The sequence below is a fragment of the Scheffersomyces xylosifermentans genome, assembly GCF_036884685.1.
Source record: "Scheffersomyces xylosifermentans strain CBS 12540 chromosome Unknown RJT20scaffold_1, whole genome shotgun sequence".
Lineage (NCBI taxonomy): Eukaryota > Fungi > Ascomycota > Pichiomycetes > Serinales > Debaryomycetaceae > Scheffersomyces > Scheffersomyces xylosifermentans.
Window position 1 is genome coordinate 2,758,506 of NW_027042939.1, and position 13,080 is coordinate 2,771,585.

General features: G+C 39.6%; 5 protein-coding genes across 5 annotated transcripts; 4 read left to right on the forward strand and 1 right to left on the reverse strand. All coding sequences in view use genetic code 12, as the record gives it.

Annotated features, from left to right (window-relative positions):
• Positions 1-303: 303 nt before the first annotated feature.
• RJT20DRAFT_89580 (acyl-coenzyme a oxidase) lies at positions 304-2,472 on the forward strand (the record flags this gene model as incomplete). The annotated part of the gene is made up of 1 exon (XM_064921278.1): positions 304-2,472. One exon carries the CDS (start codon positions 304-306, stop codon positions 2,470-2,472), a length of 2,169 nt encoding a protein of 722 aa, XP_064777574.1.
• Positions 2,473-3,456: 984 nt separating this feature from the next.
• On the forward strand, positions 3,457-3,975 carry TVP18 (Tvp18p; the record flags this gene model as incomplete). The annotated part of the gene is made up of 1 exon (XM_064921290.1): positions 3,457-3,975. The coding sequence occupies one exon, from the start codon at positions 3,457-3,459 to the stop codon at positions 3,973-3,975; it is 519 nt and encodes a 172-aa protein (XP_064777575.1).
• A 1,650-nt stretch (positions 3,976-5,625) lies between these two features.
• RJT20DRAFT_5095 (TRAMP complex RNA-binding subunit) lies at positions 5,626-7,050 on the forward strand (the record flags this gene model as incomplete). Its single annotated transcript, XM_064920433.1, has 1 exon — positions 5,626-7,050. One exon carries the CDS (start codon positions 5,626-5,628, stop codon positions 7,048-7,050), a length of 1,425 nt encoding a protein of 474 aa, XP_064777576.1.
• Positions 7,051-8,873: 1,823 nt separating this feature from the next.
• On the forward strand, positions 8,874-11,467 carry RJT20DRAFT_124762 (putative ferric-chelate reductase). Its single transcript, XM_064916327.1, has one exon. The coding sequence runs from the start codon at positions 9,130-9,132 to the stop codon at positions 11,389-11,391; it is 2,262 nt and encodes a 753-aa protein (XP_064777577.1). The 5' UTR covers positions 8,874-9,129; the 3' UTR covers positions 11,392-11,467.
• An 85-nt stretch (positions 11,468-11,552) lies between these two features.
• On the reverse strand, positions 11,553-12,165 carry RJT20DRAFT_16877 (uncharacterized protein). Its single transcript, XM_064919206.1, has one exon. It carries the CDS (start codon positions 12,041-12,043, stop codon positions 11,714-11,716), a length of 330 nt encoding a protein of 109 aa, XP_064777578.1. The 5' UTR covers positions 12,044-12,165; the 3' UTR covers positions 11,553-11,713.
• Positions 12,166-13,080: the final 915 nt, after the last annotated feature.

Below are 13,080 nucleotides of genomic sequence, written 5' to 3' on the forward strand. Positions count from 1 at the left end.
CACGTTCTCCTATCTGGTATGTTGATTCCCCTCAGAAGATTAGCCACTGAATTGCCGGAAAATGACCAATATGTAATACCGAGGGCGCCTATTTTTATTAAGTCTTAATTGGACATCCAGTATTACCCTCTTCGTCGGTATTAAGGTTGAAATTTCTTCTGATTTTCACCCCAGACTTGGTCCTTTTATTTATTTAATAGGTTTTGGAGACGCTTTTGTTAAACTTGTCGTACTTTGACATCACTGTTATTCAACTTTCGCAAGGCATCTGTTGTCTCTACCCCACAAAAGCAGACTACCAAAATGAGTGCTAAGCTTAAAGCCATCTTTGACAAGAATGGAAGTCTTTTGGTTAATGAACCGTTGCAAGCCAAAAACCTTGTGTCGGCCTTGTATGGCCCAACTCCAAAGGAGGCTATTACTGAGGAAAGAAGCCATACCAACTGGGACATCGATGAGATGCACAAATTCATCGAGGGTTCCGAGGAAAAGGCTAACCAAATCCTCGGGTTATACAAGTCATTAGAGAGAGACCCAATCTTGTCGAGTACCTTCGACTACTATGACTTGACCAAGGAGCAAGAGCGTGAAATGGTTGCTCAAAGAATTGACCGTATGAGTAGATACAGCGAAGTGGAGTCAACTGAAAAGTTCTTAAGAAGATTACAAATTATGAACATTGTTGATCCTTCTTTGGGAATCAGAATTGCTATTAACTTGGGTTTGTTCATGAACTGTGTTAGAGGTAACGGTACTGATGCCCAATACGACTACTGGGCCAGATACAAAGAAAACCAAAATCTCAAGCAATTGTACGGTTGTTTTGGTATGACTGAATTGGGACACGGTTCCAACGTCGCTGGCTGTGAGACAACTGCAACATTTGATGTTGAAACAGACTCCTTCATTATTGATACACCAAATATTAGTGCTACTAAGTGGTGGATTGGAGGTGCTGCCCACTCTGCCACTCACACTGTGTGTTACGCCAGATTAATTGTCAAGGGCAAGGATTATGGTGTCAAGACCTTCATTGTCCCATTGAGAGACTCTGACCACAACTTACATCCAGGTATCGCAATTGGTGATATTGGAGCTAAGATGGGAAGACAGGGTGTCGACAACGGTTGGATCCAGTTTACTGATGTCCTGATTCCTCGTTTCTTCATGTTGCTGAGATGGTGTAAGGTTGACCGCGAAGGAAATGTCACCCTTCCTCCATTGGAACAATTATCCTACATTTCTTTGTTGGAAGGAAGAGTTAACATGGCCACCGATTCTTACAGAACCGGAGCTAGATTTATTACTATCGCTCTCAGATACAGTGTAGGTAGACGTCAATTCAAGCTGAGACAAAGTGATGAACATGAAGTTAAATTGTTAGATTACAGACTTCATCAAAGAAGATTGTTACCAAACTTAGCTTTAACTTATGCCATGGCTTTGGGAACAGATCGTTTAGAGAAGCAGCACAAGCGTATCTTAGAAGAGATGGAACAAGCTGTCAGTAAGAATGACAAGAAGTTGATTAACAAATCCATCCTTGATACCAAGTCCTTGTTCATTGATTCAGGTTCTTTGAAATCCACCTTGACTTGGTTAGCTGCTAACTTAATTGACGAAGCCAGACAATCTTGTGGTGGCCATGGTTACCACTCCTACAATGGTTTTGGTAAATCATTCAATGATTGGGTTGTTCAATGTACTTGGGAGGGTGACAACAACGTCCTTGCTATGTCTGTTGGAAAGACATTAGTCAAAAACGTTGAGCAAGTTCTCAAGGGTAGAAATATTAGTACCGAAACCTTATCTTTCTTAAACAACTCCAAAGAATTAATCAACAAGAAAATCATTCTTGGAAGCGAGAAAGATGTTCACGATGTCTTCACTGTCAAGTTAGCAGTGCAATCTTTGATTGCGAAATACTCGGCTTCCCTTGTCGAAAGATTAAAGAAGAACAAGGACTGGGATTTGATTGGACCTCAAAGAGTCGCCTTATCCAAATTGAGAGCTCATTACTATTTGTTAGAAACTTTTGAGCAAAGATTACAAGCTGTCGGCCCAACCAGTGAATTAGGTGTTCCATTAGGTAAAATCTTGAAGTTGTACTACGTCACCCTGATTCTTGTTCCTTTTGCATCGGAATTCATTAGCTTTGGAGTCGTTTCAAATGAAATTATTGAATACACCAACACCACTTTTGCCTCTGAACTCTGCCTTGCCGTTAGACCATATGCCATTGGATACACTGACTCTTTCAAGCAACCAGACAACATCACGTTCTCCTTAATTGGTAAGTACGATGGAGACATCTACGAGAACTACTTCACCAAGGTTAAGCTGCTCAATCCACCAAGAGCTTTCAAGGCTCCATACTCCGACAAACTTGAGGACATGTTGAATAGACAAAGCTTGGAAGAGAGAGACAGATTTGAAAAGTCGAAGGATGCCAAGGACATTTTGTCGAAATAAGTGGTATCACTAGTTTACGCCAATTACATATTTAACCTACATATTTAAATAAAAGGAATAGTTTCATTTTGAAACAATGTACTTGTGGTTATTGAGGAAATGGGAATATTTTATCATTGGAAAGAACTGAACACTTGCGTGGACAGTAGATTTTCTTAATTTGGCGGCCACCAATTATACGGGATGGTGTTAAAGCAGAGATGAGCCCTGTTTATTGGTTATTTACTGTGCCAAAACGACAAACGAACAAACGACGATAAACGAGAACTTCAACCGATTTTGCTTGTATACGAGAGAGTAAATAGTAATACTCTAGAATAGCAATGATCCGAAGAAACTCCCCGCTTGGCTCTTCATCCGCCCGCCATCCCTCTCCCTCTCCATATTCTTCCACTGATGTCATTCCTCCCAAACACAGCCCCTCCACCCCCCAACCATCAGTTTGCACCCAAATTCTCCCCTGTCGTACCCTCGTACAGATTTTGCAACAATGTCGCACTTCCCTCACAGGGCTACTACCACCACCTCCCCCACGTCCCCATATCGCATATCCCATATCCCATATCGCATGTCGCATCATTACCTAATTAGTACATGTATCACTAACAACTAACTCCTACAAACTCTGCGACATAAAAACACATGATGCTCTTCATGGCCTGCACACTGCCCCAACTCGCACACCGAACTTATTTTCCCATAGTTAAGCGCTAAGGATCAAATAATATGTTTGACACTTGTTCTCTGGTAGAAGATATTAGACGCCATTGAATCGACAGTTGCAAGGATCAATTGTTGTAGAAAGGCGGTTATAGGTATTCCCAACGACATAGAATCGTGTTTAGGCAAATTTTCACTGCGAAAATCCCACTTGAATCAAGCTTTTACTCACCGTTCATTGCTTTGTAGCAAATACAGTCGGAGTACTATCTCAGTTAAATCATCACCATCGAACCGTAGAAACCCACACAAAAATTCACCACAATGGCTTTCAGTGTCGGATCTATCTTCTCCAACATATTCGGAGGTCTCTCGGAAGATTTCAAGAAGAAAAACTTCTCCCTTTACGGGCAATGGATCTCTATCCTTACCATCTTCCTTTGTCTTGCTTTGGGAGTTGCCAACATCTTCCATGCTTCCATTGTGATTGTGTTTTCGATCATCTGTATAGTCCAGGGATTGGTTGTTGTATTTGTGGAGATCCCATTCTTGTTGAAGATCTGTCCATTGACTGACACTTTCACCAACTTTATAAGAAACTTCGATGCCAACTGGCCAAGATGTGGTTTCTATTTGTTGATGGCTGTAATTCAATGGGTCTCATGTACTATTATGGTCACTAGTTTGATTGTCGTTGCAATTTTCTTCACCATTTCCAGTGGATGTTATGCATTGGCTGCCATCACCCACCAAGAATACTTGAAGTCGTCGATCAACGTTACAGGACCAAGCGATTCGCTTGAGGGACAAGTTGGCGCTAACATTGTTAGAAATGTCTTGTAGGTGTCATAGCACTTGTACTTTTACATCCAAATTTGAAGAATTACACTCTGAGGATCCCCGTTCCTTTCAGGAGATTCTCGAGTAACCACCAAAATATTACAGAAAACGTCTTATGTATAGTTATATTCTCTTTCAATTCGTTTTATTCTTTGGTTAATATATTTTTTGTGTTTTGACATTGGATTAGAAGCCCATGAAGACGTTAAAATCTAGGGAGAGCGGGCTCATTGATATGTGGGCATTGCTGTTAGTTAATGACTTGCTTGAACAGGTGACGTTGCAAAGAAGCAAAACGAATCTCATCTTGCTGTGTCCGCACTTATCTTGCTATGTTCACTAAAGACTAAAGAATGCTTTGCAATGCATGATGTAATGCTTTCAATTAACGATTGTAGGAAACTACCAAATGGAAGAGGTATTATGAATTAAAGTATATTTCAAGTTGATCTATAATATTGCTTGATATCGTACAACATAAGAAATGCCACTAACTAACCACTCTTTCACAGTATAACTTAGTCAATTTACATTCAATCTTAACAGGCAATTATCCTGAATCTACGAACTGGTTATACGCCATATCTTACTAACAAATTACTCTATATATAAAACAGTACCAAATACATTCAAACCTTCATATCCATACAAATCTATATCATATATCATATCCATTACCTTTTTAGCAAATATTACAAGCGAATTGCTACTAACGAACATTACACCATAGAGGAACAACACTTACTGCGATATATATCCACCGCAATATACCCCCCCCCCCCCAATCACAGTTACGTCATACTTCAGACCGTCAGATGCACAGACTTACTCCTTCACACTAATAAAACTACACTAACAAATCACTCTAACAAATTACTCTAACATATTACACTAACAACAATCCTCACCAAATTACTAACAAATTACACTATCAAATCACTACTAGCAAATACAATTTCAATTCACACAGCAAATTACTACACATTCCACTAACAGTTAATAAACCTCAGAAAATCACTAACAAATCACTCTAACAAATCACAATAACATATTAATATCTCACACTAACAAATTATACTAACAAATCATTACTAAAAAATCACTAACACACTAACAAAATTACACCACTAACAAATCACCTCTAACAAATCACTCTAACAAATTGCACTAACAAAAATTGCACTAACCATCATTTAAAAATCACCACTAAGAAAGTACACTAGCAACCACTCTAACAATCACTCTAACGAATTTACACTAACAACTCACTGCTAACAAACCTCTCTAAAATACTAGCAACTCACACAACTCTAACTATACTCTCACTACTCTCACTACTGTCACTACTCTCATTACTTTCACTACACACAGCACTCTATTACTTCATCACTTTACTTGCAATAAACCCATTGGATCCATACACCAATATATCCACTTAACACACCCACACCGCCGTACTCACTCGCAGTATTTACCATTTCGAATTTTTGTTTTTTTCGTTTTTGGATGAGCATCTTTCTCTATCAAATCATTAGGTGACAAACAAGAGTTCAACTATCATCAAATATTACTAGGGGATCTCATTGTAGCGGCATCTTTTTGAGTCGAGTATATAGTACCGTAATCATAGAAGATCCGGGTAAAAATCAAAAAATGTCAACAATACTACCGTTTGTGGAAGATACTTCACCCAGTGAAGTGAGTATGCCCAAACTCTACCATAAGAAGAAAGGTGCAAATAAGACAAGCGCTGCAAGTATACTAAGCAAACAGGCACAAATCAGAGATATGGAACTTGAAAATACCCCTCCGTTGGCTTCTAAAACCAACTCCGACAACGAGACAGAAGAACCGGAGTCGAAGTTTAACGGAGTCAAGAATGGTGTGACATCATTCTCCTTCGAACAAGTTAATGATGATGCCGATGAGTTGATTGAGTTGAGAGGCGAGGGCCGTTATTTTGGAGTAACAGATCCAAGTTCAGGCGATGCAATTAACTCCCAACAAAGTTTGGGACCTTTGTGCACAAACTGCCATAGAAGAGGCCATATACGAGCCAAATGCAAAACGGTTGTTTGTCATCAGTGTGGACAGATAGGTGATCACTACGAAGCACACTGCCCATCAACATCAATATGTGGACGATGCGGACAAAAAGGTCATTTAGCAGCTAGCTGTACTAGCAAAAAGAAGAAAAGAGAGTACTGTAGACAATGTGATACATTTAGTCATGGAGACGACAGATGCCCTTCTATTTGGAGATGCTATGCCACCAAGAGTGAAGCTGATGAAGAAGCAGTTTTAAAATTACCAGTAATATACTGTTACAACTGTGGTCAAAGCGGCCACTACGGAGACGAATGTAGTGAACCCAGATCATCCAGAGTACCCAATTTAGGCAGCGCCTTTACTGGAAGTAATCTTCCCAAGAAATTGAGACAGTTGTACTGGCAGACATACAAATCGGGCAAAAATGGAGCTGTCCAAGTCTCTCATTTCTCATACGATCCGAATCTGTACTCTAGTCTTGACAGCTACAAGCATTCAGACACCGCGGAGTTGGAAAAATGGGGTCTTAACGGTGCCAAGAAAGGAGGTATAGTATTTCCCACAAGCACTGGTAAGATCGTACCCAAAGGCCCTAAGACTTTTAATAATAGCACAAACAGAGGTAACAGTAACCTGAGGAATTACAGCAGCAATGGGAACTACAATAACAGTAATACCAACTATAATAACAATAGCAGTTACAACAAAGATAGAAATAGCAATAGTAACTCAAACAGAAATTACAACAACAATAACAACAACAATAACAACAAGGACTATAGCAGAAACTATAACAATAACAGCGTAAATGCTGTTGATTTCAGCCAGTACAGGTCCAATGGAAACCGTGGAGTTGGTAGTATCCATAAACCAACCAGATCTGCAGTGCTACCACCTATGAAAAAGTCGAAGAGCAGAAGCAATAGTCCTGGAACCAGCGGAAAGGTAACTAAACCCTCACGTTCTGGTCTAATTCAAAGCCAAAGTAACCGTGCAAAGGGAAAGGGCAAGAATATGCTTCAATACTAATGTGAAGGTGAATAGAGGGTACATTTTGTTTACATAGAGAGCATCACAGAAAATCCCACCTAATATCATTTTGGCATTACATAGAGCTGAGCATCACATGATCTTATAGAGATCCACCAAGCATAGAGATGTTATAAATTAACATACAAAATTTGCATTTAACTAGCAAGAAAATTTTTAATTATAGACTTTATTGATACAACAAATCCTTCTATATTCTCGCTTTGTTTACGGACTTCATGAGAACAATATTGCAGCAATGTCACCAAGGGTTATAAAGCCCAGAAGGTCATCAAATTAATGTTGCGCTATAGATTCTAAGGTTCTACCGCCACCAGTTGCTTGGATGTTAAGAGCCAAGCCTACTGAAGACAGTAAAAGAAAGCAAAATGAAAGATTACTTTTCAATTTGGAACCATGGCAACCACTCCTGTACTTCTAGACATGGATATACTATCATAGAAAGTCTTGAGCATGGCATCATAATTAAAATGATTTCCGGCGTTGTTTAGAGAAACTTAACCCATTAATTATAGAAGTTTCTACAACGCAGCTAAGTAAGCTTGTACAACAGCCTATAGCAGTAGAAGTTTAGAAGTACTTGCGTTCAGCTGATATTTCTAGTCAGTAAAGTAGGTAAGTTATTAAATCATACACATACTACAACAGAACGAGACACCCTATGGGGATATCATTTGAAGTATAGTATGTCAGACTATACCTGGCTCACACCATAACAGAATTTCTCTGATATTTTAATCAGATGAAGTTTAGGTAAGTCACCATGTAAATAGTGTTGTGTCAAGATGGGCTCATCCGCTTCACATCTCCAATGTCTAACCATTCAATCCAATTAATAATTAGGAAATTTAAGCGTAGATTTACTTAACAAAAAAATCACATAATTATACTTTAGTGCATTGAATGTTATCATTTCGGAACCTAAAGTATATCGGAAGCAATAGAAAAAGACATCTTAATGTGCCTCCACAAGCCACCACTTGAAATACTGAGACCAGATCTCGTCGTACCCTACCACTCCAAGACTCTACAAGCTGAATATATACACTCGTAAACCACGACATCATACACCTCGAGGACAGACCAACCGGAATGTAGCAAAAAAATAGCATACACAGTAAAGCTTTTTTTTTTCTTTCCACCATAGTAAACCACTGTAAAATCATCACATCACAGCAACTTCTTTATTGTGAACTTCCCACGGTCCCGGCACCAACTAGCAACCTTTTTTACTCATTCATGACCGATGATCGTTTTTCTCATTTCTTCTCTTACAAATCCCTTCTCTGTCCCCATTCCAAGCATATTTCCTCTTCGCAACCATTTTCCGTTTTCATCACTTAGCACCCTTCGGCCCGAATTATCTTTTCCATCTACGCCTACGGCTCTAATGTGTCGGTTTTCGCATCACACGGGGACGTCTCAAACAATATTGAATGGACGACTTTCTACTACTACTACTACATGGATGGTAAACCCAGAGCATCCACATTATATTCAACAAATCTCCAGAGAGAGAGAGATTAAATTTCCTTGTTAATACATGCAAACTGCCTCTCGATGAATACCACCCAATTTCCACCTCATTTATTTCTCTCTAATACATCTCTTCATTTTCTGCCAATACTTTCCGACTCTGCCCTTCCTTCCCCTTTTTATCTATTCCATCTCCATCGGATATCGCTCCCTTCTCGGTAAGCCTCCACGAAAATCTAACTTTCGCACAGAAACGTCAAAATGTCGTAATTCCGAGCCACCGGATTTGGTCAGTCGTAATTTATTCCTACTGCTAACAAGGTTCCCATTGTTGTAGATTTGTAATTATATATGGTGTTCTTTTGCTTGGTTGATGTGGAAAGCAAGGGTATCGCCAGTGTGATCGTTTGCTGTTGGAGATTTGAGCTAAAGTTTTGTTTTCTTGCGCTGAGTGAAGCACTTTTACTGTGTTTTTAATCGAGAAAACCAGTCTTTCACTGTGTAGTTGATCTTCTTTCTAACTCCTTGTTATTAGAAGTTATAGAAAAACTCCAAGAAGAGTTCGGTTAGCATATCTACATAATGGATACAGATGACCCATGGCTAGAGCTATGGAATAACTTCCACTACCCAAAAGGCAAATCTAAACCCTACAAGAAACTTCGACAGGAAACAACAATCAAATATAGCAACATTACAACAATCATACTAATAGCATTCGTGCTTTGCATTCCTCTCCATCGTATCCTTGTGAAGAAAGGCTACAAATTCACCAACAAGTTCCAGGTTTTGAGAGCTCTAAACCGGAGATTGAATAAATACATTTACCCCAGCGATGAGTTGGACAATACTCACCGTCCATTATTCAAAAAGACCATGTCCCATATTGCATCTCGGATCAAGCGACTTATCTTTACATTGTCATACCACGCCACAACGATCTTCATATTATTATTCTGGGGAGCGGTGTTGTCGACGTTGTCGCTTGTAGATTTGTATCATGGAGATTTGGTATTCTTAGCAGCGAGATTGGGCCGTGTTGCCGCAGTCTGTTTACCAACAATCTTATTCTTGAGTCTAAGACCTTCTCCATTGCCCAATACCTTATACTTGACACTCATTCCTATTCACAAATGGTTGTCAAGAATAATAATTATACAAAGTATCCTTCATGTCCTTCTATATTGCGGCTACTTCCAAGTCAAGGGAACTTGGTCGAAAGCAATTAAACCAGAAAACATATACGGATGGGTTGCTCTAACTGGTTTTACTGTGATGATGATCACTTCGATTCTGAAGATGAGGAGCTACTGCTATTGGCTATTCTACATTAACCACTATTTCTGGTCGTGGGTTATTGTGATATGCCTTCAGTTCCATGTGAGACCAGTTAAATTCACTTATTACACTGCAGCAAATCTCCTTATCTTACTAGGACAAATAGTTTACAGAGTGAGGCTCACAATGATTTCGAGAACAGTCAATGACATCAAGGTCATCGACGTTTCGCCCAACATCTCATTAGTTGAATTCCCTAACTATTTGATTTCTAACCCTGCAAGAAAACCGGCAGCACATATCAGACTTACCAATTACCATCCAAATTTCATTGTCAGAGCATTTAAACAGTTGATTCCCAACTACCATCCATACACACTAGTTTCGTTACCACAAGACAACTACCAAAAACTCATTATTAGAAAGAGTAACTTCGAATTGGTCAATAACCGTAAGTACCTCATGTATGGCAGTTTTGATCCTCACTTGCTATTCATTGGCTCCAAGCCATCGACGTCAACGTCACCGAAGTTTTCTATCTCAAAGCTCTCAATTAACGCAAAAAGAGTATTGATCGTGATCGGTGGTTCAGCCATTTCATTCGCTTTGCCAATTTTGAGAGTAATGAACTACCACGGCGTTCCAGTGAAGATTGTTTGGGTGTTGAAGGACTTCAGAGATGTGGCTATTTTGAAATATTTTGATGGCTTCATTCATGGAAGTGATTTTGAAATCTTTGTTACTGGAAGTGAAGAGATCAAGGAAGAAAGGGAAAGGAAATTGAGGAATAGCATGAGCTACGGTTCAATCTTGAGTAGAAAGAGCAATATGACCACTTCTTCCCGATTATCTTCAAATTTCGACTTAGAAAGTAATGAACGCTCATCATTGTTAGCCAAGAATGAAGATGATGGACAGTATGAATTCACCAGTTTAGTGCAAGAGAACCAAATAGAAAATGTTGAGGTCTCGATGGATAATGAGGAGGATGACAGTGAAGATGATGATGGATGTGCTGTTGAAGAGTGCTCCCGCAGAAGCTCCTCGCAATTGTTTGATGACGATCTTGAAGAGGAGGAGGACCATCTTGAATTAGGACCTGATCGAAGTGAATTCAGAGTTGAACAGTTCTTGTCACCAGGAAATGCACATTCGCCAATGCCGTCACCTTCGCATTCTCGTAAATCGAGTATAAACGAGCCATTCGTTCCAGTGTTCAATCAAAGTTGTTCCGAACAAGCGAAGACAACAGTCAAACAATTCAGAGATACAATCAAGAGCTTGAATATTGAAAACAAGATATATAAGGGAAGACCGAAGTTGAACTACAAGTATTATAACTGGTGTATAAACGAAGGATTTACTCAATGTTCCGGTCCAGTCGAAGATGACAATCACAATTTGGTATGTTGTAAGGATTTGCCAAAAAATAAGATCCGTCAAGAAGATATCAATGCCGAGAAGATATGGGTTCTTTCAGCAGGCCCTAAACCCTTAGTGGATAACGTGAAGTTGTGGGCCAATGAGTATGGCTTAAAGTTCCACGAGGAGGCATTCTACGCCTGATTGAATGCTTAAATTGGTTTTATAATAGAAGAAATTATCAAAGCATCAGAAATAATGTGTATACGAGAATAAAACATATTTATTAATTAGTAACGTGAATACATGACATCCATGGGAAGATATAGAATATTGGATATAGGTAGTAGGAATGTCGAATTCCAGAAAGAAATATCATCTTCTTTTTATAAGCAATACTTTCTCAACCCAACATGTTTATTCTAACTCACTGACTAGCACTACGCAATTAATTGTTATTGCAGTATTATCACCCATGAAACGCTTCATTCTTCATTCAGATCGTCAAAAGTGATATTTGTATCGTCTATTTCTTAGGCACCTGGCCGTAGAACTCCTGCTCCAAATACAGATTTCTCTTGATCTCGTCTTCAATGGCTACTTGTTTGCTGATTTTCATCTTGGCGATATCGGTGGTGAATATGATACCAACGATGTTCCAGCACATGAACCAGGCGACCTTATATGGAGTTTTGAAGAACCCTCTGTTGACTCCGTGGTTATACTTGTAGTTGATGTAATATCCAGAAACGAGAGCTACCAAGGTTCCTTGGAGCACTCCGGTGAGTCCGGCTTGCCACAATTGCTTGTTGAGCCTGTTGAGGCGTTCCTGCTTCTCTTGAGAGATCTCACGCATGGTATAGGCTTTGTTTAGCAATAGTTACTTTCTTGTTTTGCTGTTACCTGATATTGTGGAGTGATGTTTCAGATACTGCGAGAGGGGCAAAGTTGGGGTAAGACTGTGACACTCTGAGACAAATTACTGGAAGACACGGTTCAACATGAAACACTCTCTCCCACGTAGAAAACCCAATGCCAAAGAAAACTACATCAAGAAACAACAAAAACCGTCCCTCCAGAAAAAGCCAGCAACGATCTTCTAGCCCGTTATTCTGTCAACAATGTTCCTGATCCATAATTGCTCTTCGCTTAGCCTACTACGGACTTTGGTCACATTGTCAAATTCCGTTTGGTCGAGTGCGAGGAACGGAAATTCGGAGGAGGTGAATTGTGGAGAAGGGACGAGGAGAGGAGTATGTGTGGGAGGCATTAGTGGGTGGTTGAGGTAGTGTGGTGTGAAGTAAGGAGAGAATGAGAGAGAGTGGATGTAGGGGTTTTAATAGAGTTGTGGAGGAATATTGAGTTTAGTAAGGGTGAATTCTAGAAAAGGCAGAAGTTGGGTAAGGGCAGGGTGTGGGTATTTATTCCTTATATTCCTTATATATTTACTTTTAACCTTAATAAGAAAGGAAAAAGAGAAAACTAATGTGAATGAATCCTGCAAAAAGGTTAACCATCTTGAAGGGTGTACATTGGGGCTCTAGGTATAATTATTAAAGGGATTTAAGCAGCTTAACAGTACGATGCTACAACGACTTTTTCCCCCTTCACAATAACCGTCGTACCAAAAAACCAATTCCTGGTAAGTCCTTAAATAGATCATTACATATTCTCCACCCAACTTCAACCTTCTTCAACTCTCTTAACCGTCCTAACTAATAATCACAATTTCACAGTTAAAACCAGTCTTCTTGCTTAACCATGGAACAGCGTACGATCTGAGAATGTCGCAAACCCGATCCCGATCGTACCATTTGCACCCAAAAAAAAAAGACCACCACCACCATATTCTTACTCTACCCCGGAGTTTCTCTACCACGGAGTTTGTCTTTG